At 54.4% G+C, this 24,918-nt stretch overlaps 2 protein-coding genes across 9 annotated transcripts; both read right to left on the bottom strand.

Moving 5' to 3' along the window:
* Window positions 1–1,361: 1,361 nt before the first annotated feature.
* Bsg (basigin (Ok blood group)) lies at window positions 1,362–8,798 on the bottom strand. 2 transcript variants are annotated; one of them, XM_005083349.4, is made up of 8 exons: window positions 8,648–8,765; window positions 4,203–4,550; window positions 3,407–3,563; window positions 3,236–3,318; window positions 3,010–3,149; window positions 2,512–2,788; window positions 2,092–2,116; window positions 1,362–1,877 (listed from the first exon to the last, which is right to left on the bottom strand). In XM_005083349.4, exons 1-8 carry the CDS (start codon window positions 8,712–8,714, stop codon window positions 1,814–1,816), a joined length of 1,161 nt encoding a protein of 386 aa, XP_005083406.1. In that variant the 5' UTR covers window positions 8,715–8,765; the 3' UTR covers window positions 1,362–1,813. The 2 variants fall into 2 exon arrangements, with proteins under 2 accessions (XP_005083406.1, XP_005083408.1); XM_005083351.4 differs by lacking the exon at window positions 4,203–4,550 and having other exon boundaries at window positions 8,648–8,798.
* A 7,549-nt stretch (window positions 8,799–16,347) lies between these two features.
* Window positions 16,348–24,804, bottom strand: Gzmm (granzyme M). 7 transcript variants are annotated; one of them, XM_013122969.3, is made up of 5 exons: window positions 23,181–24,804; window positions 18,972–19,131; window positions 18,083–18,221; window positions 17,742–18,008; window positions 16,348–17,307 (listed from the first exon to the last, which is right to left on the bottom strand). In XM_013122969.3, the coding sequence occupies exons 1-5, from the start codon at window positions 23,572–23,574 to the stop codon at window positions 17,077–17,079; spliced, it is 1,191 nt and encodes a 396-aa protein (XP_012978423.1). In that variant the 5' UTR covers window positions 23,575–24,804; the 3' UTR covers window positions 16,348–17,076. The 7 variants fall into 7 exon arrangements, with proteins under 7 accessions (XP_012978423.1, XP_012978424.1, XP_012978425.1 ...); XM_013122970.3 differs by having other exon boundaries at window positions 17,103–17,369; XM_013122971.3 differs by having other exon boundaries at window positions 17,103–17,369; window positions 18,972–19,128.
* Window positions 24,805–24,918: the final 114 nt, after the last annotated feature.

The raw sequence follows: 24,918 nt of genomic DNA, 5'->3' as shown, positions 1-24,918 counted from the left end.
CTGCCTGCCAGCTGGGGGCTGAGATTCCAAAGACCCTATGGTTCCCAGGGCCATAGGCCAGTTCCAGATTGTTCTAAATATTTGACAAAGATGATCCTGCACCTATCTCATCTCTGGACTGAGCAAGCTACAGGACAGGTGTGAGCATTTACTCCTGTATTATCCTGGGCTGAGAAGCAGCCAATACTCACTAAGCTTTGGTTGTATGGACAAGAACTTGGATCACTCGAGGCATGTCCGCTGGAGTACTGCTCTGGAGGTGAGGTCCTCAGTATGCTCCATTTCCTAACCCCTTACCCTGCCCTGCCTTTTCTGGATGTAAGTCGACAGGCTTAGAGCCTCAGAGACCACCGTGGAGCCCCAGAGGAATGAGGGCCGGCCGGGGCTGCACCTGCAGCTGCGTGTGCTTGGAGCTGGCTTTATGAGCAGAAACCCAGGCATACCACGGACAGGAAGCGCTGGGAGTGCACATTTGTACAGGCAGGACTGACTCTGCCTGGAGAAGCTGTATCCTGTTCTCCTAAGGGACCCACAAGAGTGAGGCACCCAGTCATTTCCTTGGTTCCAGGTCTTATCAGTGGATACAAGTACAGCACCACCTGGTGGCCAGGAGGCAAAGCTTCCTCTCCCTTTTTACCTGTGGTCCTCCAAAAGGCCTCCCAGTCCCAAAGAGACCCTGCCTCCCCTGAACACCATCTCTGGTATGTACTCTGATGGAACCAAAGGGGCTGCAGGGTCCCATCCCATCCCTCTGGAGCCAAACTATGCAATAACGTCCCACATGCACACCTGTCCCAACTCCTGCTCAAAACTCAGTGTGGAAACCAGCTTGGCTCGAAGCTGCCTGTCAAGCCTGTGGCCTCAGCAAGTTCCCAGGATGCAGCCATCTGCCACAACCCAGCACACTTCCTTGAGGGTGTCCAACAGTGCCCTCAAGAGGCCAGCTTTCCTGGGACATCCTAGGTCAATGTGGCTTTCAATTCCTTTGTGTGTCAAAGGACACTTTCACAGTGGGGCATTTCATATATCCACATGATTCCCTAACAGTAGTAAAATCAGTTATGAAGTAGCACTGAAAATAATTTTGTGCTCAGGTGGTGGCATTCCCTTTTAATCCCAGCACTCAGGCCAGCCTGGTCTACAGAGCAAGTTCCAGGACAGAGCACTATGGTTGTTTGGAAGTCACCACGACATGAGGAACCGTACTCAAGGGTCACAGCGTTAGGAAGGTTGAAAACTATTGCCCCAGGGGTCTTCATGCGTACATCCCAAGCCCCGACCGATCACACACCTCCCTAGTCCCTGCTCTCCATACTCCCCACTAAAGATGGGCTTCAGGAACCCCACAGTGGACACACACATGGTGGGGTAGGTCTTTATTTGTGGGGTCCCAGTAGACCCAGCCATGGTGCCCATGGTGGGGATTGGCAGTCCCATACAGGGGAGCAGGTGGTGGCCCCCCTCCACCAAGTCAGAGCCTGAGCTGGCCTCATGGCCAAGGACAAGACCCACTCCCATTCTACAGGGCGGTAATGACACACTTAAAAAGGGAAGGAACAAAATGAAAACAGAGATCCCCAATGAACGGGTTCTCTGCATAGAAACCTCGTTTAAACTAGAAAGGGGTGTTGTGGGCGGCTTGCTTCTTCCAGGTGGGCTTACAGCAAGGCGAGGCTCTGTCTTCACCCAGGTTGGGACAGGAGGTTGGGGTGGGTAGGCTTGGGTTAGGATAGGACAGGACAGGACGGGAGTGGAGGCAGATGCTGGGCTGGGGTTAGGTGCCCAGATGCCCCCACCCCGCCTGCTCCGCCACTCAAGTGGCGTTCCTCTGGCGTACATTCTTGTCCTTGTCGTTCATGTGATGACCGCTGCCCTTCCTGAGGATACAGAAGAGGGTTCAACACTCTTAGAGCTCAGGGCTGGCCTCAGCCCCACCAGGAGTCTGCAAGCTGCCAACAGGAGCCATCTACCTTCCCTGAACCCACCGAGGCCACGAAAGACAGATGCACACAGACTGTTGGACACCCCCTCCCTCCCTGGTTTCTGCAGGACAACAGCAGGTCCCCAGGGCCCACAGTGAGCTGGACTTACAGTGGGGCGGCACCAGGGTCATCCTCTGCGATGATGAGCAGCCACATGAGAGAGAGGGGGAGGGGAGCAGTGTCAGCACCACTAAGGTGGTTCCAGGCACGGTACCTCCCTCAGTTTGGCTTGTTTGAACCATCGCCGCCCTCAAGGCGACACAGATGTCATGCATATGGTGATCAGCACATGGGAGTGGCCAACACATCCCAAACCCCACACTCCACATGCAGCCTGCAGCTGGAGGCACCCATAGCCCCCAGTCCCACAGTTGCTGCCTGAGCCACAGGAGAGAGCTCATCACAGAGGGTACCAGCTTGTGGCCACGGGAAGGAGGAGAAAGGATGAGCTACGAGCAGGCCATGTTTCTCCCCCAGGTGGACACAATAAGGGTGCCCCATCCCCTCACCCAGATCCAGGGATGCTCACCGTCCAGGGTCTGGTCGGGCTTCCGTCGCTTCTCATAAATGAAGATGATAGTGACCAACACCAGGACCTCAGCCACGATGCCCAGGAAGGGCCAGAGGGCGGCTAGACGGCTTCGCACACGCAGTGTCATTTTCTCCTGGACACTGCCCTGGGAGTTGGTGGCGTTACACACGTAGGTACCAGGATCGCTGTTTATGTCAAGGTTGCTGATGGTCAGCTCTGACCTCTCAGCTGTGGATATCACGATGTACTTGTTCTCAGAGCTGTTGTTGATCACCTGGGGAAGAAGGGCTGCTCATGCTCTGCACAGCCTCTCCTTCACCATTCCAGGAGCCCCACAATATCCCCACGACCCCTTTCGTCACCCCTGAAGCCTCATGTCCCACCACAGCTGCCCACCCCTGAAGTACCATGTCCACCAGCCCCCCTTTCCCGGAGCCCTGGACACCCTTCTGCTGTGCCGTGTCCAGAACCCCACGTTCCCACCACAGCCCTCACCTGGTCCCCAGAGTCAGAGGTCTTAAACCAGGACCACTCAGTGACAGGGGGGTGAGATGAATCAGACTTGCAGACCAGCCTCACGTTTTCTCCCTCACTGGAATGCTCTGACTTCTTCCCCACCTTGATCCGAGGAGGCCCTGGGAGGATGAGGGGAGAGCCTGGTGCCCAAGCCTGCCAAGTGCTCCTGGCCCACACACAGCCACAGCCTGGCTGCCCAGCTTACCCTCCACATGGATGCTGCCCCTGCCCACGGGCTCGGGAAGGAAGATGCAGGCATAGTCCCCAGAGCGGTCATCCATGTCCACCCTGCGGGGAACAGTGGTAAGGGTTGCAGGTCGTAGTGGCTACCTCCCCATGCAGGTGTGGGACGGCGTCCTAAGAAGCATGGACTCACGTGTACTGCATCTGCAAGTCAGACAGTGTGTCCTCCTGCAGTACCTTGCCACCTCTCATCCAGCGGTGGCCAACGATGTCGACGCCACTGCTGTTCAAAGAGCAGGTAAGGTGTGTCTTGGAGCCGACATCGCGGATGGAGGTTATGATGGTGCCCGCTGAGAGGCCACAGGGACAGAGTCAGTTCAGGGTCTCAGGGGCTCAGCCCTCCACTGCCCCACACCCCCGACGACGGCGGCTTTTGGAATCATAGCTGCTGACACTCTGCAGCCCCAGACTTCTAAGGCAAGCTGATATCACACTAGAAATCCATTTCCAAGTAAGACACTAGGCTGCCCAAGCCCCACCTGCTGCCCCCACAGCCACGCGTTTCAAGGGAAGCACCAGGCCCAACTCCCCACATAACAAACTATGTGGGTGCCTTGCATTTCCTTCACTCAGAACTGAAACTAAGCCCAGAAATCTGGGGAGCCTGCCACCTGGCCGGACTTCTTAGGCTTGCAGCAGACAGTCAGAGAGGACGCTTGGGCAGCAGACCCCACCCCAACCACACAAACACACAGGGGAGGCAGAGAGCCAGGAGGGCAGGTCAGGGTGGAATACAGGATATGAGCCAAGGACCCACCTGCAGAGGCAGGGCCAGCCTGCATCCAGCAAGGTGACACAGGAGTGTCTGGCCTACCCATGTCCCCAGGTAGGCAATGGGTGGCAGGGTAGAGCAGCATCTGGTTCTACCGAGTGGGAGTCAGGGTTGGGCGGCACAAGGTGAACAGAGAACAGATGCTCTGACCACTCACGTTCAAGGACCACCACGCTTGCTTGGGCACGGACCCACTTGACCCTGGGTGGCCGGGTCAGGTGGTTGCGGTCAGGGTCACTGCTGGCCCGGCACTCGTAGGTGCCTGTGTCCTCTACGGCGAGCCCATCCACAGACAGTGTGCTGGCCGCGTGCTGGCGGTAGGTGGCATGGATGTGCACTCGGTCCAGCCAGGCACCATCCCAGAGCTGGGAGCAGCTGTCGTTTGGACCGTTCCCTTCAAACCACCACTGGATCTCAGGGACGGGGCTGCCCACGGCCTCACAGTGCAGGACCACGCTGCCCCCCACCCACTGCTCTTGGGACAGTGGTGCCTTGAGGAAGCCAGCTATGGGAGAGGGTTAGTGCCCGTTACTTCGAGAGGGAAGAGTGGCAGGAAGGACAACCACCAGTGCCCTGCCACGTAGCCCCACCTGGGGCAAACACAACAAACCCCATCTCCTTTGTGCTCCTGGGAGACGTTAGGTGGGAGAAAGAAAAGACAAAGGGCCGGGAAAGGTAGCAGCCATGAAGCCCAAGGTCCTGAGCTCTGTCCTCAAGACCACACGGCAGAAAGCCCTGTGCGCCCCACCCACATTGTAATTTTAAAAAGAAGGAAGCTGGGCGGTGGTGGCGCAGCCTTTAATCCCAGCACTCGGGAGGCAGAGGCAGGCGGATCTCTGTGAGTTCAATGCCAACCTGGTCTACAGAGCTAGTTCCAGGACAGGCTCCAAAACTACAGAGAAACCCTGCCTCGAAAAACCAAAAAAAAAAAAAAAAAAAGAAAAGAAAAAAAAAAAGAAAAAGAAAGAGAACGAGAGTACTATGTGGTTAAAGCTGTCTCCAAAATGAAAAAGACAGGGACTTTCAGCATTACATAGGGGCCCAGGACACTCAGATCTCGCCTCAAACACATGTCCTGGGGAAGGCAGGTCCTTGCATACCTTCAAGGTGTGGATGTGTCTGAAGGCCCTGAGACCCTGTATTGGGGGATGAGGACCAAGATAGGCACCTGCCACCTAGGTGGCCCCAAGGACCTTGGGGAAGGGACGACACAGTTAGCAGCTTCGGTGGATTTGGCTTCCTAATAACCTACATTCCAGAGTTGATTTTTTTTTTTTCCGAGACAGGGTTTCTCTGTGGCTTTGGAGGCTGTCCTGGAACTCGCTTGGTAGTCCAGGCTGGTCTCGAACTCACAGAGATCCGCCTGCCTCTGCCTCCCGAGTGCTGGGATTAAAGGCGTGCGCCACCAACGCCCGGCTACATTCCAGAGTTGAGATCTCCCAGACAGGCCAACCTGCAGCTCCGGGCGAGTCAGGGCAGAAGAGGCCACCGTCTGGCTCTATCCCACGGTTCCCCTTCCCTGTCCACTACTCCAGGGTGTCTGTATCAACACCACTTCACCTAGGACTGTCAGTCAGGAGAGGCAGGTGCCTCCAGGACCCCAGCCGGGTTCCCAAAGAGACACCCTGGGTACCATGCATCTGGGGCATAGATGCCATGTTCCAGGGTCCAGGAGCTGAATGGCCACTTGCCAGGCTGTTAGGACCCACCAGGTGGGCCATGATCTAGTGTCAGGCATGCAGGGTACCCTGTGGCACTCCTTGTATCTGTCACCGACCTCCCCACACAGTGCCCAGTTACTACTGGGATGTGGTCCTCTGTAAAGGTACCTTCTGCCTTTCCAGGTAGGATGATCAATAACCCTGATCCCAACCTCAGGAGCCCCCACAAAGGCCTTTGAAAAGTCAAGCTGGGAGTCTGGCCACGTGACCTGCAGCCCACAGCTTCCAGGCGTCTCGTCACCTCGGTCTAAAAACAGCGCCTTCCTCCCTGCCCACTCACAGCCTGGTGGGAGCAGGGCCAGACTGGGCCATGGGTAAACAAGCCAGCACCACAGGGTGCAGGGAGGGGGTGCCGCTTTGGAGGGAACCCTAACCCAGCCTCCTGCTACCCAACACCTGACCCAGGCTGCAGGCTTTGTCTCGTCTCCTACCATGCAATTCTGTCAGACTTGGGTGGTCACTGGGAAAGCAAGTGCACTCTAGGCTGTGTGGACCCAGGGTGTGGGATGCTCACACCAGCTTGTAGGAGACCCCAGTGTCAAACCCCAGTCTCACACAACCAGGAAAACAAAACAAAAATGTCCAGTTCACACAGGCCCTCTGAGCAGAGCCCCCGCTGCTGTGCAGTGGACGGTGGAAATGGAACATTGCAGACTGACCTGAGCCCTGCCCAGGCTGTTTGACTCTTGGGCTGTTCCCAGGAAGGGCTGGGACCTGCCCGCAAGCTACACTTTGTGCTTGGCTCCTGGGCATTGCAAAGGTCTGCTTAGCCCCAGGCAGGAAGCCACTGGGCCCGTGCCCAGGCAGGGTGGGGAACTGCAGCCTGTACCGGGCAGCTTATCAGCGGCACCCACCTTGCCGAGGGCAACTATCTGCACCTAAGAGCCAGCCTCACGGGGCACCTCAAGATGTTTTGATGAGTAAGTGGGACTAGGGCAAAGTGGGTCTGGATTAACCCGGGACACTGCTGCCAGGCACAGCCCCCTCCTGAATCTACTGCTGATGGGGGTGGCAGCCATGTGCCCGCTTCTCCAGCAGAGCTCGGCTTCTGCCTTTTGCCTGCTCTGTTTGGAATAGGTTAGAGCAGCCCATGTGCCCCAGGCCTGTTACACTCAACCTTGCCATGACCTTGAACACCAGCCTTTCCCACCTGGGCCTCAGTTTCTCCTTTGAGCCCCAAATCAGGCAAAAACCCAAATGGGCCAGGCTCCAGGGTGGGGACAAGCTGAGCGTGTTGGGCCTCAGCCACCAGAAATCTCATCAAGAAAGGTAATCCAACAAGTCCCTGGGACTGTGACCCAGGGCCATCCACAGGCACTCACTCCAGGGGAGTCCTAGATGAGGTGAGCACCCCAGAGCTTTGATTCCAGCCCAAAGGGGACCTCCATCTAAATCTCCTTCTCCCAGGGGCAAGGACACTGGCCACTGCCAAGGACAGGGACAGCTGGGGACACCTGATGATCTAATTGGGTCTCTTCCAAACTTAGGGGTGGGAAGGAAGTGCCACTCTCAGAACTCCCCTCCCCACGCAACCTCCAGATGACAACACGGGGCAACAGACCCCAGTGCTCCCAGTCTGGGATCCATCATCCCCGGGGAACCTCTGAATGCCACAATCCACAGGGCTACCCCCATCTTTCTAACCCATCCCATGGCCAGCTTACTCTCTGTCTCCCAGGCTCCCCAAGCAGTGCTGTAATCCTCACTAAGTAGAAACATCAATGTGGCACCTTCCTCCACCCCGTCCCCTACATCAGGACCATTACCCCCAACCTCCCCCCAAGTTGTCTCCCAACCTTTTCCTCTGGGTGGAGATACCAAATTGGTGGTTTGGTTTTCATTATCACAACCTCAAGGACACTGTCCCCCAAATTCCCAGTCACCTCACTGCCACCCACATGCCCAATCTCGGAGACATCACTTCCAGGTACTCCTGCACCCCAAAATCTCCTGGATTACCTCCCTGCCTGGTCCCCCTGAGTGTAGATAGACTGAACTGGTAGCTCCTTCCACGCTAACCCCCCAGCTCCCCCAAACCTTTCAGGAAAAGCTGCCTCTCATCCATCCATAGCCTCCCCAAATTAGGGACGCCTTGGGGTCGTTTCCTAACACGTTCCCTAGGCCGGGGACCTCCCCACAATGGCAGCTTCCTGAGCCCCCGGGTCTCCCCAAATCTGAAGGAAGCCACCTGCAGCACCGCTGTTCCCCACCCTAAAATGCCACAAACCTCTCCCAGATGTCCTGCAATCCCCGTCTTTCAGATGGAGAACCCCTTTTATCCTCCTGCTCCCCCAGCCCGCCCCGGGCCCGTCCCTAAAGCAGGAGGTCAATCTCCAGGGTCACCTCGCAGCCCTGATACCCGCCCATGACCACTCAACCCTAGGAGTGTCGTTCCAGGGCCTCACTGCGCCCCAGCCTCAGGGTCACCTCGACCCACACCTTCCCCAAGTCCCCCAAACCGAGGCCACCGTACCCCAAATCCCCGGGGTCACTTCCCAGCCCTGTTCCGGGAGTGGGGACGGTAAGGCAGCGGCTCCCCCCATCCGTAGCTGTTCCAAATCTGGGGTCATTTCCGCTCCCTTCTGTACTCTGGGTTACCTCGCAGCCCATGCCCAAGCGGGGACTACCGCAAGGTGATGGCTCCCCAACCTTAGACTGTCTCCCCAGGGCCCCGCAGACCCTAACCTTTGATTTGTGTCTCCAGGGCCGCATCCCCAGGACCACCTCCCTCCACCCTGTCGCCTAGCCCAGGTCGGGGGTCAACTCGAGGGTCACCCACAGCCAGTTACCCTCCCCGAGTAGGGAACCAAAGCCCCCTACACATCTGGGTCCCCCAAATCTGGGCTCAACTTAGGCCCGTGCCCCCAGCCCCAGGTCTTACCCGCCGCGTAGGCGCCTTGGCCGCTCACGAGCGAGAAGCCCAGAGCCAGCAGCAGAGCCGCCGCCATGTCGCCTCGTCCAAGCGCGGCCCCGCTGCGGCTCTATAAGAAGGGACGGAGGGCGGGGCGCACGCATGCGCGCAATGACGCACGAAACCACGCTCGCACGCCGGCACGTACGCGGCGTCGCGGGGAGGGGCGTCCGGCGCACAACAGTAGGCACGTACCCAGCATCCGCCGCTCGGGTTCGTGGAGGGGGGTGGGTGGGGGCGGGGCGAGCCGGCACGTGACCACGCAGGCCACGCCCACGACGCGCTGGGCCCTACCTCCCCTGGCGTAGTCGAGGTTTCTTTTTTTTCTTCTTTCATTCTTTCTTTTTCATTTTCTAGTTGTTGTTGCTGTTTTCGAGACAGGGTTTCTCTGTGGCTTTGGAGGCTGTCCTGGAACTCGCTCTGTAGACCAGGCTGGCCTCGAACTCGCAGAGATCCACCTGCTGCCTCCGCCTCCCGAGTGCCGGGATTAAAGGCGCGCGCCACCACGTTAGACTCCTTTTCATTGAAAGAAAAAAACCATGGCCCGGCAGTGGCGGCGACGCCTTTAATCCCAGCACTCGGGAGGCGGAGGCAGGTGCATCTAGAGAGACAGGCTCCAAGACAGCCAGGGAGGTTACACGGAGAAATCCGAAACACAGACAAAACCCTACTGTGCGTCTTAGTTAAGTCAGAGGCCAGATGGAGATCAGCTAAGCAACATAGACCCAGTTCTCCACCTAAAATAAAAGTGGGAGTAACCGGCAGCAGCCGCAGGGGTCAGCGGCTCTTTTGAGGGCTTGCACACCCTGCCAGGAGCTTCCAGAATGTCCTGGAGGGACACAGCCGCGGGCGGGGGTGAGGGGCGAGTGCAGGAGCAGGACAAAGCTTGGCGTCAGGGGACCACGACAACGTGGTGAATCCCTGTGGGCCTCGTGACCCACTTACACAGCCCCAGCTGCCTCTCAGAGGCTGGGGGCCTCTGAACTGCCCTGAACCCCCACATTCTTCATGGAGAGGCCAAGCTACGTGCAGAGGAGGGCCAGGGCAGGGGAGCTGCCAGCTGGCATCAAAGGGTCTGAGGGTCAAAACAAACAAAGCTGGGCCGGCCGAGTGTGGAATTCCTAACCCTGCGTGTTCTGGCCTCTGGGATACTTCAGGTTTGCACAGTCAAGCCCAGCCCCCTCCCAGAGCCCTCCCTGACCCAACGTGACCTGTAGCCTCCCGAAGTCCTTTCCCCTGACTCTGTCCTAGCCAAGACCAGTTTCTAGAGCAGCCTGGATTAGCAGAAGTATGGAAAGCCGTCAAGAATGTTGGTGCATACCTGTCATTCCAGCACCTGCATAGAAGCCGGAAGAAGCAGGGGGTTTTGGCTACACAGTTTGAGGCGGCCCCATCAAAAGCAAAAATCAAACCAAACAAAAACAAAAAACACACACCCTAGAGAAGGGAAAGGGAGTCGGCGAGACAGCTCAGCTGTTAAATAGTGCTAACTGCTTTTCCAGAAGACCCAGGTTTTATCTCCCGCACCCACATGGCGGCCCGCAGATATCTGTGACCCCAGTTCAGGGGATCTCATGCCTACTTCCGGCCTCCTCAGACACCAGGCGCACGTCTAGCGCACAAACACGCACGCAGGCAAACGCCTGTACACACAGAAGTAAATGACATTTAAAGAGGAGGGAATAGCACAAAGCAATCGGTAAAGTTTGAATGGTGTTATTTTAAACTTGTCCTTTTCACCCAGTGTTAGTCACTTGCTGTTGTGGTGGAGGGTCCAACCAAGGGCCCCCCATCTCCTTCCAAACCCTGCTGCATCTCAGAAAGCCCGCCAAATGATGACCCCTCCGCCAGAGATGCTCAGGACCTCTCCCACAGGGTATGTAAACTGCCCCCCAGAAAACAGACTGACTTTCTGGCCTCTCTTTCCCCTCTCTGGGGGCTGGAAAGCCATCTGAGAGTGTTGTATCCATTAAACATGGGCTTTTTCTTCTTTCTTTTTTTGGGGGGGAAGGAAAGGGAAGACTTACTGTTTATTTCAGTGGTCCCAGATGCTTAACACAAAATTATTTTTTAAAGATTTATTTATTAATTACATATACACCAGATTGAATTGTAGATGGTTGTGAGTCACCATGTGGTTGCTGGGAATTGAACTCAAGACCTCTGGAAGAGCAGTCAGTGCTCTTAACCTCTGAGCCATCTCTCCAGCCCCCGACACAAAATTATTTTAAAAAATGTAATTTCAAGAGTATCCTTAACAAAATTTTACCAACTTTTTTTTTTTTTTTTTTTTTGGTTTTTACGAGACAGAGTTTCTCTGTATTGTTTTGGAGGCTGTCCTGGAACTTGCTCTGTAGACCAGGCTGGCCTCGAACTCACAGAGATCCGAAAACATTGGCTTTTTCTAATTCAGTTTGATTTGGATTGCTGCATTGGCGGAGTGGTTTCTATGGGTATAGAAACTTTTCATTTAGATGTATTGAGAACTATCTGTTGTGTATTTCTTTTTCTTTCTTTCTTTCTTTTTTTTTTTTGGCTTTTTGTTTGTTTGTTTGGCTTTTGTTTTGTTTTTTTGTCTTTTGATACAGGGTTTTTCTATGTAGCCCTGGCTGTCCTGGAACTCTCTGTAGACCAGGCTAGTCTTGAACTCACAAAGATTCACTGCCTGGGATTAAAAATGTGGGTCACCGCCGGGTGTTGGTGGTGCACGCCTTTAATCCCAGCACTCGGGAGGCAGAGACAGGCGGATCTTTGTGAGTTTGAGACCAGCCTGGTCTACAAGAGCTAGTTCCAGGACAGCCTCCAAAGCCACAGAGAAACCCTGTCTCGAAAAACCAAAAAAAAAAAAAAAAAAAAAGTGGGTCACCAGCTAAGACAGAATTTCCTTCCTTCATTTCCTCTCCCTCCCTCCCTCTCTCTCTCTTTCTTTCTTTCTTCCTTTCTTTCTGTGCTGGAGATGGAAGATGGAATTCATACACATGCCCAACCACTGAGCCAGCCCTCAGTCCCCTCACTGGAATTGGAGGAATTCTTGGTAGGAGCTACACACACACACACACACACACACACACACACACACACACACACACACAGGCACAGGCACAGGCACAGGCACAGGCACACACAGGCACAATGCATGCCAGCCACTCACATCCAGCAGAATCCAGGTAAAGGCAGAGAAAGAAGCTGGAGCGATGAGGCCTCAAGGCCCTGGAGAGCCAGCAGCCCTGAGTCAGGGAGAGGAAGGAAGGACCCGCCCAGGCACCATCTACACAGCCCAGGGTCTGGGACTCTGGCTGCAGATGAGAGAGCACAGCCAGGTCTTTCCACTTGCCCACCTGGGGAGGGCTCTTTTGAGGAGCAGACCGGAAGTAGGAAGGCCAGAAGCCAGCCCAGCCCATATGAAGGCTTGCATATGCTCTGAGTGGGGTGGCAGCTCTCTGACTCTCACAGCCCCCTCAATCTACTGAGATATAGTTGTAAAATACACATTTATTCGGCTGCTTTTATTTGTAACTTTTTTTTTTTTTTTTTTTTTTGGTTTTTTCGAGACAGGGTTTCTCTGTGGCTTTGGAGGCTGTCCTGGAACTCCCTTGGTAGTCCAGGCTGGTCTCGAACTCACAGAGATCCACCTGCCTCTGCCTCCCGAGTGCTGGGATTAAAGGCGTGCGCCACCAACACCCGGCTCTGTAACTTTTTTCTTTTTCTTTCTTTCTTTTCTTTTCTTTTTTTTTCTTTTTTTTTTATTTTTTTGAGACTGGGTTTCTCTGTGGCTTTGGAGGCTGTCCTGGAACTCCCTCTGTAGACCAGGCTGGCCTCGAACTCACAGAGATCTGCCTGCCTCTGTGTTTTTGGTTTTTTGAGGCAGAGTTTCTCTTTGTAGCCCTGGCTGTCCTGAAACTCACTCTGTAGACCAGGCTAGCCTTGAATTCACAACATCTGCCTGCCTCTGCCTCCCAAGTGCTGGGATTGAAGACATGAATCACCACGTCAATTTATTTTAGATTCTGCTTTTAAAATTATTTTTATTTGTTTGTATTCGTGTATAAACGAGGTTTATTAGTTTTATTACATGTCTATGTGTGTTTGTTTACATGTATCTATGTGCCCCATGTGGGTGCAGCTCCCAGCATGGCCAGGAGAGGGCACTGGATCCCCTGAAACTGAAATTACAGAGGGTTGTCAGCCTTTTGTGGTTGCTAGGAATAGAACCTGGGTCCTGTGTGAGACCAGCAAGAGCTCTCACGCACTGGTCCATCTCTCCAGGTCCTCCTTTCTTTTCCTTATGATTCATGCTCCTTCTTTGTTTTCATGCTGGCCCTCCTCTCAAATGCAGGGATGACACGTGCTGGTTTTGCTGGCATGCCCCGATACTCTCAGGCATCGCTACTGTGGTCTGGCTCGGGGAGGCTTGCAGCTGCAGCCTTGCTGGAGGAAGTGTGTCACGTGGTGTGGAGGTTGAAACTCCCCCCTCCCCATTCTCAGTGCACGCTCTCTGCTTCATGCTCGCGGTTCACTATGTGAGTGCTCGGTTCTGTTCCTGCCACCATCCTCGCCACCTGCCATGCTGCCCCTCTGGACCTATAAGCCCAAATAAACTTCCTTTCGAGAGCTGCCGTGGTCTTGGTGTTTTATCCCAGCAACAGGACAGTAGCTAACACAGCAGGCACGCAAACCTTGCGGCCCCACACGAGGTCCAAATCTTGAGGGCCAGGCCTTCTGTGTCCTGTGATCGTTGCTCACGGTCCGTGTGCGGCTCCGGGACAGCTGCTGTCTGTGGCACAGTGATCCTCCACCTGTGTCTTCACAGTGTGATGTCTCTGGAACCCTGTTGTACCTCTCGGGCCTGGCGCCAGCCACCTCAGCCTGGCTGTTCCCACCCCCACTCTATGTAGGGACTCGGCTGAGGGGCTGAGTGTGGTGTCCAGCACAGGCGGCCAGTGCTGTCCTCGGGAGGAACCGGGTGTGCTGGTACATGTCTGTCACCCTAGCACTCAGGAAGCTGAAGCAGGAGGATCACCGCAAGCTCAGGGGCAGACTAGACAACAGTACAATCTTGCTCAAGAGGTGCAGGGAGGGGGAGAGAGAGGAGAGAAAAACCACATAGGTCTCCACTGTCCAGGAGGGGCGAGCAACTGCAGCCTCCGTATTCCTTCTTGTCTGCCGAGGGTTTCCCCGCTGGCTCTTTGTAAGCCCCTGGCCTCCTGTTCTTCATGGGGTTGTGGGTGGTTGGTTCTAGACGAAGGAACAGTTAAGAGAAAGCTTGGACGGCAGCAGTGAACACCTGGCCTGCCAGTACAGACCAGGCCCCTCTGATCTGTGTCCAGTTGGAGCCGCCCCATAACCCTGCTAGGGGACTGAGAGCTGAGAGGAAGTCCAGCCGGCCGACAGCATTCGGGCTGATGGCTGAGGCCCAGCTGGCCTCTTCCTTTTTAGGTTTGAACAATCTTGCTAGAGGGACAGTCAGGAACAGAGGCCACCACATCCATTGGAAGGGGTGTTGGAGGGTTTATGGGTGAAAGCCTCAAATTTTTTTTAAAGATTTTCAAGACAAGATTTTTCTGTGTAACTGCCATGGCTGTCTTGGGACTCACTTTGTGGACCAGGCTGGCCTTGAACTCACAGAGACCCGCCTGCCTCTGCCTCCCAAGTGCTGGGATTAAGAGAGTGTATCCTACCTCTAGGCTCAGCCTCACAGATGTTAACCAGCAGGAGAAAACCTAGAGTGAGCTGGGGAAACTGGATTGGTAAAATACCTGTTACACAAACGTAAGGGTCTGAGTTCAGTTCTGCAGAGGAAGCCTGAAGTGGTGTCGGGGGCGGGAAGGGAGGGAGAGGCAGATCTCTGGGAATTGCTGGACGGCTGAACTAGCTCATTAGTGAGTCCTAGGTAAGAGGCCCTGTCTCAAACAAACAAACAAACAAACAAACCAAACAAGCTGGGTATGGAGGCACAGACCTTTAATCCCAACACTCTTGAGGCAGATCTCTCAGCCTGGTCCACAGACAGGGTTACAAGGAGAAACTGTCTCAAAACAACAAAACTTAAACAACTTTTGTTGATGCCCGAGATTAACTTGCACACACACAACCCAAGGTTTCAGGACTGCTTGTGAAGGGCCAGAGACAGCGCAGATGTCGGTAGAAGATGAGGCCAGCCAGCCTTGGTAGCCCACACTTGTAACTCCCTAGGCTCTGAAGGCTGAGGCACAGGATTGCAGACAGAGATCTGCCTGCCTCTGCCTTCCAAGTGCTGCGATCAAAGGTATGTGTCACCACTGCCCGGCCAGCCCCCACTGTTTTAATTCTTTGTTTGAGCCTGAATCCAGCTCTGTAGCTCAGGCTGGCCTGGAATTCTTGCCCTGACCACTCCAGCCTCCAAGGGCTGGAACCCTAGGCGTACCTACCACTCCCAGCTTTGTTTCTCCCTGGCCGTTCTCTATCTATAAAACCAAGTTAATCCGCTGATACCTTTGAAACCTATTTTATGGGGCCAGGGCCACCCAGAGTCCAGAAGCCAGGTGAGGCAGGCAGGATGTTCCCTGGGGCACGGCAGAGAAAAGGCTGAGCCAACCCAGCATTCTGGGACAAAGTGCAGGGTGGAAAATAAGCTGGCCGAAGGCATTTAAGCTTCGGTTGCTGTAATTCCGCCCTGTGACTTCTGGCTGGCCTTTCCCAGACATCCTGTTCTTGCTTTCGTGAAAGAAATGAGAATATCTAAGCAGAGCACGCTTCTCTAGCACTGGGTTCAAAAGGGTGTGTACAGCATACCTGTCACCCCAGCACCCAGGAGGTGAAAACGGGTGAGCCAGGGTCTTTTTTTTTTTTTTTGGCTTTTTCAAGACAAGGTTTCTCTGTGGCTTTGGAGGCTGTCCTGGAACTCGCTCTGTAGACCAGGCTGGCCTCGAACTCACAGAGATCTGCCTGCCTCTGCCTCCCGAGTGCTGGGATTAAAGGCGTGCGCCACCAACGCCCGTCGAGCCAGGGTCTTAAGATCGTTCTCAGCTACAATAGACATAGGGAGTTTGAGGCCTGGGTTGCATGGGACACTCTCTTTCACTCTTTCTCGCTCTCTAGGTTTTTGGAGGCAGGGTTGGGCTGTCCTGGAACTAGCTCTATAGACCAGGCTGGCCTCGAACTCACAGAGATTTGTCTATCTCTGCCTCCTAAGTGCTGGGATTAAAGGCATGAGCCACTACCATGGGACTCTCTCTCAAGGGGAAAAAGAATATTTTGGGAGAAGGCTATAAGATGCATAGGTTACCCCTGCTTTTGAGACTGGGTGTCATGTAGCTCAGGTTGACTTTGAAATGGAGGCAATCCTCCTGCCTCAGCCTCCCAGCTGCAGAGATGACAGACAAGGGCTGAGTGTCATGTTTCCCAGGTGATGTCCCTTTTTAATTTAGAACACCAGGAGACCAGATAGTTAGATGATGGAGGGTCCTACACCTGCCACGATATGGAGGGACCTTGAGGACACAAAGGCCACACAATGTAAGACCACATGACAGGGAACTAGGGAGGGGATGGAGCAACCTCTCATGGGGACGGGGCTTCCTTTTGGGGTGGAAGTACACTGATGGAATGTTCTGGAACTGATGCTGGATGTGCTGACACTCACTGGAACTGTGCCCAACTTTTGAACCCCAAAGTCATCAAGAGACCCGTCCTGACGCAAAAGCAAAGAGTCTTTTATTGTTTAACGAGTTAACTGCTGTAACTCAGTTCCCTCATGCATCCAGCACAGTGGTTGGCGTGAGAAGGACCCGGAGAAACCGCTGGGGGGGAGGGATTTATTGGGGCGTGCAAGGGCAGTGTCTGAGGTCCACAACAGTCTCAGGATTGGTGCACTTCCGGGCTTGGGCAACCTGTCCTGTGTTGATTGGTCAACTGATGGCTCTGGCCTAAAGGCCCTCCCAGGATGGTGCTATGCTCTGCACGTCACTGGTCACTATTACACCACTTTACCGTAAAGCACATCCAGGGCCCTCCAGCTAACTTCTGATTGGTTCCTTGCCACATGGACATGGGCATCTGGCCTCCTAGTGACTAGGGCAGGTCCTGCAAGGTCAGACATCTTGCTGGGTCTTTTTTTTTTTTTTTTTTTTTGCAGTCTGTCATGGCTGCTAAAGCAGGTGGCTGGGTGAGGGTCTGGTCCCTTCAGGTGACACTGTAGCTGCTTGTTTTGAGGTGCCAGTAAAGTAGAAGTCGGGAATGTTCTGTGGGAGCCTCCCTTCTCTGTACCTCCTATGATATAGCTGCAGAGGGCAGCTGGTGCCCCCTGATGGCCAAGATGTTGTCACTGCTCTTGCCTTGGTGCTCAGGCCCATTCTGTGTCCTAGGGCTGTGCTGACAGCCACTGGGAAGGGACACCTTCATCTTATAGGGGAAACGGAGACTCACACAGGCCAGAGGCAGACAGGGCTGGGTGAAACAGACACATCATGATTTATTGGTCCCAGAGGTACATCTAGTTCCTTCCCACCCAGGCCAGTGAGTGTCCAGATGACCTGGACACTCAGGCCACAGGCTGGGGCCGTCAGCGACGGATGACCTTCCTGATCCAGGGGCTGTAGGGGGCTACGGCGGTGGCCACGGGGGGCTTGAAGATGTCTGTGCAGCTTTTGGAGCTGAAAGACAAGATTCCATCCACATGGCCTTTGCCACACACCAGAGGCCCTCCAGAGTCACCCTGTGGGAGGTGAGGGACACGGGTCAGCTTCCGTGCCTGCCTGGGGACCAGGGGCCTGGGAGGCTCTGGGGCATCTCACAAAGCCCAAGTCACCCTTGTCTTCCCTTCCTGTCCTCCCTCTCCTTCCACCCCAGGGCCTGCGCTCTGGGCCCAGATGACTAGTCTGTGGTGCTGGGTTTCAAACCACAAGTCTGTCTTCCTGACCTCCAACCTAGACGGCCTAACTCTCGCAGGGCCCTGGTTCTGCATCTGAGAAATGAGATGAATGTTAGCTCCACCCTCCTTCCGCCCCCACCCCACCCAGGAGGGAATAGGTGTCACAAGCCAGCTTGGGCCACCGCCCAGACCAGGCCTCCAGGCTGACCCTTTCACCTTGCAGGGCGCCTGGCTCTTGGCTACAGCCTTGAGGCACAGCATGCCTTCCTCGAGGGCACCATTCCAGAAGCGGCTGTTGTTACACATGCGGGTGTCCAGCACGTGAAGATCCAGCTCCTGCAGGGCCTGTGCCAGGTGCCCACCTTGGTGGGTAATCCCCCAGCCGGCGGTGCTGCACTGGGCGCCTGCTGCCGGCCTGGCTTGGCCCTTTCTTGGCAGAGCCAGTGGTCTGACATTCCTGCTGGGCCGCACCCGCCCATCCAGCTGTGGGGACAGGAGGGCCAGTGAGGGGCTGAGGGAAGCCAGGCCAAGGCAGCCCCTCAGCCCCTCCCCCGGACCTTTAGCAGCGCCAGGTCGTTTTCAAGGTTGTGGTTGTAACCAGGGTGCTTGATGGCCGCCTTGATGTAGAAGGTGAGGCCCGGGTCTCGCAAGTCATGGAGGTGGTGCAGGCCCAGCACCAGCTTCAGCTGCTGTACCCTGCAATGCAGAGCCCTGCTCGCCCACAGCCGAGAACCGCCATTCCTCTCCTCCCAGGAACCCCCAGCAACCTTCCAGTCCACCTTCCTCCTCCTCCGGGGAGGCTTCAGCGCCCTCCTCCCCTAACACAGCCTTGCTGCTGTGATCTGTTCTGGGGTGCTCTTGAGTTGACCTCCTGCATCCACAGGACTCAGGGGTCCACACTTGCAGCCATGTGAGAGACACTTACTCATACCTGAAGCCTAGACTTCTGGAATATTTTGGTTTTTTTGTTTGGTTTGTAAGATCTCACTGAATGGCCCTGGCTGGCCTGGAACCATGTAGCTCCACCTGCCTCTGCCTCCTTAAGGGCTGGGATTAAAGGCGAGTGCCAGCACACTAACCCTTTTTGCTCAGGGTTTTTCTTTACGATGGAGCTGGCATTAGGCAGGCATTCCTACCCGGATGTATGCCTACATGTCAGAAGGGGGCTCCAAATCTCATTATAGACCGTTGTGAGCCACCATGAGAATTGAACTCAGGTCCTCTGGAAGAGCAGACAGTGCTCTTTGCTTCTGTCTCACTGGCAGGCCAGCTTGCACAGACCGCTGGGTGCTGGGTGTCACAGCTGAAGGGTCTAAAGGAGACGTCCTTTCCTGTACTATGTGACCCACTGGACCAGAACCAACAGCCTCTCTAGCCCTGAGAGGGTTGGCCTGAATCCTTCAGTGCCTGAAGCCAGGGAGTGTTTGGAGGTGCTGGGATACTCACGGCTCAGACAGGCAGTGGGCAGCAGTCAACACCCACTTGGGATGTACGAGGACCCCCCCACACACATGGGACCCGGCTTTCTGCAGAGACGCCATGTACGGGCGGGAGTGCGGGGCTGCCTCCCGACCACCAATGATGTGGGTCTCAAATGTGTTGCCTGCTAAGTGAGAGAGAGGGCAGTTAGGGGAGCCACACCCAGCCTCCCACCAAGCCTGGAAGCTCCGAGTCTGGCAGACTGGTTGCCTAAAATCCCCACTGATCCCTGTCCTCGACACTGCAGGACCCCACTCCCCAGATGCTCCTACGGTGCCGCTCAAACGCGAATGAAGAGCTGGAGAGGGCTCAGAGAGTAGAACCACTGCTGGCAGAGCATAAATTCATTTCCAGCACCCACTCCGGCTGACTGACATACACACACAGCGGCCTGTAAGGCCAGCTCCAGGGGAGTCGGGTGCCCCCTTCTGGCCTCCGAGGGCACTGCATGCACCATTACCGATACTTCAAAAAGGTAATTACAAAATAAAACGTAAAATGAGAAGGCAATGTTCTGGTGTCGACAGGGGAGAACATGTCTGTATGAGGGACTGATTCACTCTGCTCATGTTCTGGACAGGAGCGGCGTTCTGAGGCATGCCACAACAATGGAAGAGCCTTGATGACACAGTGCTGGGGGGGAATTGAACACGGTGAGGATTCACAACAGGAAGTGGATTTGTGGGTGTTAGGGTGTAGGGGTGAGTGTTTTGGGCAGATGCATACACTTTTTTTTTTTTTAGTTTTTAGTTTTTTTTGTTTTTTGGTTTTTCGAGACAGGGTTTCTCTGTATTGTTTTGGAGCCTGTCCTGGAACTCACTCGGTAGACCAGGCTGGTCTCGAACTCACAGTGATCCGCCTGTCTCTGCCTCCTGAGTACTGGGATTAAAGGCGTGCACTACCAACGCCCGGCTTTTTTTTTTTAGTTTTTTGAGACAGGGTTTCATTGTGTTGGTGTAGCCCTGGCTTTTCTGGAACTCTGTAGACCAGGCTGGCCTTGAATTTATAGACTCTGGCCTGCCTCTGCCTCCGGAGTGCTGGGATTAAAGGCTGTGCCATCACTCCCTGGCTGGTTCTAGTCCCCCCACACCACAGAAACAAGGTCTAGTGGTGTATGCTTGTCATCCCAGCTCTAGAAAGATGGCAGGATCAAGGTTAAACATTTAAAATGAGCCGGATGTTGGTGGCGCATGCCTTTAATCCCAGTACTCAGGAGGCAGAGGCAGGTGGATCTCTGTGAGTTCGAGGCCAGCCTGGTCTACAAGAGCAAGTTCCAGGACAACCTCCAAAACAATACAGGAAGCCCTGTCTCGAAAAACCATACACACACACACACACAAAAGAACAAAGTTAAAAAATCTAAAATGAACTGGGTGGTAGTATACAACTCTGATGCCAGTACTTAGAGGTAGATGTATCTCTGAGTCTGAGGCCAGTCTAGTCTACAAGGCAAGTTCCAGGACCGTCAGGGCTACACAGAGAAACTCTGTTTCAAAACAAAATTTAAAATAAATACTGGTAAAAATTTAATGTGAGCCAACTCAAAAATCTTCCCATCATGCCTTAAGATCCTGCTTCACCCCAGCCACAGGGCCAGTCCACACCTATTGCAGGCAGCCTGAGGCCCCGCCACTGCTTCCTTGGGGCTGGTTCCCAGACCAGAGTTTTTAACACTTGGAAGGGAGCTGAGTTCTCTGTCCTGTAGGATTCTCGAAGCTTTACTTGACAGGGTTTCTCTGTGTAGCCCTGGAACTCAGAGATCCACCTGCTTCTGCCTCCCTAGTGCTGGGACTAAAGATGTGTACCTCCACCACCCAGCTCAATTCCTGAAGCTTAAAGAGGAGGAGGAGGAGGAAGAGGAGGGGGGGAGCAGCCCAAATCAAGTGTACATGAAAGAGAAAGCTGTGGCCTCAGGGGGCAGCTCACCCACTTGCAGGCTGACCTGTGTCTGCAGGGCTGTGCAGCCAGAACCCAAAACTGAGTAGCTCCCTTTAAGGAAAAAGAAACTTTTAAATTGGAGACTGTGCCTCATGTAGTCCAGGCTGGCCTGGAACTATGTAGCTGAGGATGACCCTGAACTCCCAATCTGCCAGCTTCCGCCTCCCCAGTTCTGTGAGGACAGGCATGTGTCACTATGCCTGGCAGAAAACATGAGGCCAGAGCTTGTTCTGCTCACTGAGACGAAGGACAAGCCACTCTCCATACTTTAAAATCACATTGGGATCCCAGCACTCAGGAGGCAGAGGCAGGTGGATTTCTGTGAGTTCGAGGCCAGCCTGGTCTACAGAGCGAGTTCCAGGACAGCCTCCAAAACAATACAGAGAAACCCTGTCTCGAAAAACAAACAAAAATCACGTTGAGAGATTGAGGCTCGATTGTTTGACATCAGCCTTGGCTATACTGTGTCTCCGCCAATTCTCAAGACAAAAAGTTACTGTGCTGTCTGAGAGACATAACTTAAGAGTTGTAGGGCTGGAGAGATGGCTCAGAGGTTAAGAGCACTGGCTGCTCTTCCAGAGGTCCTGAGTTCAATTCCCAGCAACCACATGGTGGCTCACAACCATCTACAATTCAATCTGGTGCCCTCTTCTGGCATGTAGGCAGAACACTGTATATGTAATAAATAAATAAATCTTTAAAAAAAAATAAAGAGTTGTAGTCCATAACTTAAGAGTTGTTATACTTGGAAAAGCCAACTTCCCCTAGCCTGTTTTTTTTTTTCCCCTTTGTGACAGGGTTTCTCTGTGTAGCTTTGGCTGTCCTGAAACTCACTCTGTAGACCAGGCTGGTCTTGAACTCAGAGATCTGACTGCCTCTACCTCCCGAGTGCTGGGATCAAAGGTGTGCACCACCACTGCCTTGCTCCTTTCTTTGGAGAAGGGTCTAGAAGGTTGTAAGTGTCAAAAACTGGGAAGGTGGTTGTACACAACCTCTAATCCCAGTACTCGGGAGGCAGAGACAAACGGATCTCTGTGAGTTCCAGGTCAGCTAGGACTACAATAGTGAAACCTTGTCTCAAATAGAAATGTGTGTGCTGGAAACATGTATATAGAGGTCAGAGATCAAGTCTGAAGTCTCCCCAATCACTCTAGACCTTAATTGTTTGAGAGGCTCTCACTGAGCTTGTAGTTCAATGACTCAGCCTGTCTTGAGTCCCAGGGACCCTGTGTCTCCTGCCCTTGTGCTGGGATTGCAGGTATGAGGCATACCTACTGTTTTTTCCCCTGGAGATGGTCTCACTATGTAGTAAAGGCTGTTCTGGAACTCACTCTGTAGACCAGGCTGGCCTTGAACTCACAGAGATCCACCTGCCTCTGCCTCCCGAGTGCTGGGATTAAAGGCGTGAGCCACCAACGCTTTTCTTTCTTCCTCCTCCTTCCTCTCCTTCCCCTCCCCCTTCCTTCCACAGGCTAAGGAGCTTCCTTTAGCTGATTTTGTATACACTCATGATGAACAGCACCTTTGAGGCTTTCCTCCCTTCTCTCGAGGTGTCCCTATGTAGCCCTGGCTGGCCTGGAACTAAGTGATCCACCTGCCTGAGTTCAGGGGTTAAAGGCATGTGCTACTGTCATCCCCCCCTTTTTTTCTTTCCAAAGCAGGGTCTCATGAGGCCCAGCTGGCCTTAAACTCAGTAGAGCTGGGGGTGGCTTTGAACTTCTGATCCTCTGGTTTTCACCTCTGGGACTGGGAGGTTTACCAACCCAGGCTTTGTGTATGTAGGCGCAGGCACATGGTCTACCAACTTAAGCCATCCCCTAAACCCTTGTTTTTTGAGACAGGGTTTCACTCTAACTAAACCCATGGGAACCTTCCCGCCTCACTCAAGTCCGAGCTCACAGGCCTGTCACCAGGCAAAGCTCAGGGTTTAGCTTTGCTCAGTGAGCTTTTTTTTTTTTTTTGGTTTTTTTCGAGACAGGGTTTCTCTGTGGCTTTGGAGGCTGTCCTGGAACTCGCTCTGTAGTCCAGGCTGGTCTCGAACTCACAGAGATCCGCCTGCCTCTGCCTCCCGAGTGCTGGGATTAAAGGTGTGCACCACCAACGCCCGGCTCAGTGAGCTTTTTGTAGACGCCATTTCTTGGTGATTCGAATGATCTAATTTCCTGGTACACAAACCCTCCTCTCCCATCTACAGACCCCTGAAGACTGGGCTCTAGGCCTGTTTCCCTTCATGCTCACCTGCCCACAGTGTGTCCAGGGCCAGCAAGAGCAGCAGGGACTGGTGGACCTCCATCCTGGTGCAGGACTTGTGGTTCCCGGGGTGGGGGGTCTCCCCACTTTCTCTTCCTGTGAGGACAGGTGACCTTCCAAGTCCCGCCCATCTAGCACAAGTACCAGCCCCTCCTTCACACCCTGCTCTGGGTGGTTTCCAAAGTGTCTCTGAAGTGAGACAACGCCATCCTGTCTCTGGGGGCAGCAGCTGGAACCCAGCGATCAAATCACCAGTGCTCCCCTCCTGGTGTTGAGTTCCTTCCTTAGCACTGCAGTGAACCCACGGCCTGGCACCCGACACCCGGACCCACAGGACATCTTGCAGGTCTCCGGCACTTGGGTCCTGGACCGCAAGTCCCATCCTCAGGCGTGGCAAGCCCTGTTACTGGCCTGAACTCTGCAGGCCAGGTACTTCAAATTGTACGTAGCAGGGGATGGCCTGAAGGGGCTCTTTTTCTTTGAGACAGGGTCTCACTATGTGGCCCTAGGTGTTCTGAGTCCGGGGATTAAAGGCAGTGCTACTATGCCACCCCACCCTTTTTTTCCCAAAGCAGGGTCTCACGGGGCCCAGCTGGCCTTAAACTCAGTAGAGCTGAGGGTGGCTTTGAACTTCTGATCCTTTGGTTTTCACCTCCGGGACTAGAGATCACTTTGTAGACCAGGCTGAGTTTGAACTCACCAAAATTAGCCTGCCTCTGCCTCAGAGTGCTGGGACTAAAGACCACCACACCTGCGCTCTTAGCGTCTTTTTTTCTTTTTGTTTTTGGAGACAGGGTTTCTCTGTGTAGTCCTTGCTATCCTGAAACTCGCTCTGTAGAACTCACGGAGATCCTCCTGCCTCTGCCTCCGGAGTGCTAGGATTAAAGGCTGTGCCACCACTGTCCGGCCACTCTTACCACCTTAGTAACAGGGGCCACCAGTGCACTGCAATGGCTGGGCAAGTCTCTATCCTGTCCCCAGTCCCCAGCCTCCTTCCCTTGCAGACACGTGCCCTGTGACTGGCTAAGACTGGCAGGGAGCGCTCTAAGCGCACTTCAAGAGCACATGGCTTGTTTCGATAGTGGACTCTAGACTAACAGGCCCTCACGGGGAAGTGACACTCAGCGTTTCTGAGACAGGGTTCCTCTATGTAACCACACTGGCTGTCCCGGAACTCACTCGAGAATTCAGACATCTGGCTGCTTCTGCCTCCCAAGCACTGGGGTTAAAGGAGTGGCTACCGTTGACTGGCCTTCTTTTCCTTTCAAACCCAGTGGTCTGAAGTTCTGGCTTCTATCCCCAGCACACTGTAAGTGGCACAGCAGGATGTCATCTCAGCACCGGGTCACCGTCACTTTTGTCCTTCTCTCGGGGAGTCACCAGGCTGTAGCTCAGTCCCCTGGCCACAGGGCCTCCTCAGGCAGTCACTGGGGTTTCCAGGGCTGAGGGAAGTGCCTGGACCACAAGGACTGCTGGGATTGGGGGTCCTCCACGCCTCAGACCCTGGGGCTTTGCAGAGACACAAAGCCCGGCCCAGCCTCCCGGCTACAGGCTTGATGGACACAGGTTCGAGGAACAGCGCAGAGCCTGATGCAGGCGGCCCATCTGCAGGCAAGGGGGAGCTGCTTCTGGGCTGGGGGCTCTGTGACCGCTGAGCCCAAGGAACAGACGTTATCAGTGCTTCCTCTGCCCATCCCACCGCCCTGGCCGGGCTGCCCACTGCCAC

The sequence above is a fragment of the Mesocricetus auratus genome, unplaced genomic scaffold, assembly GCF_017639785.1.
Source record: "Mesocricetus auratus isolate SY011 unplaced genomic scaffold, BCM_Maur_2.0 Super-Scaffold_100676, whole genome shotgun sequence".
NCBI lineage: Eukaryota > Metazoa > Chordata > Mammalia > Rodentia > Cricetidae > Mesocricetus > Mesocricetus auratus.
This window is presented reverse-complemented; position numbering and strand designations above follow the sequence as displayed.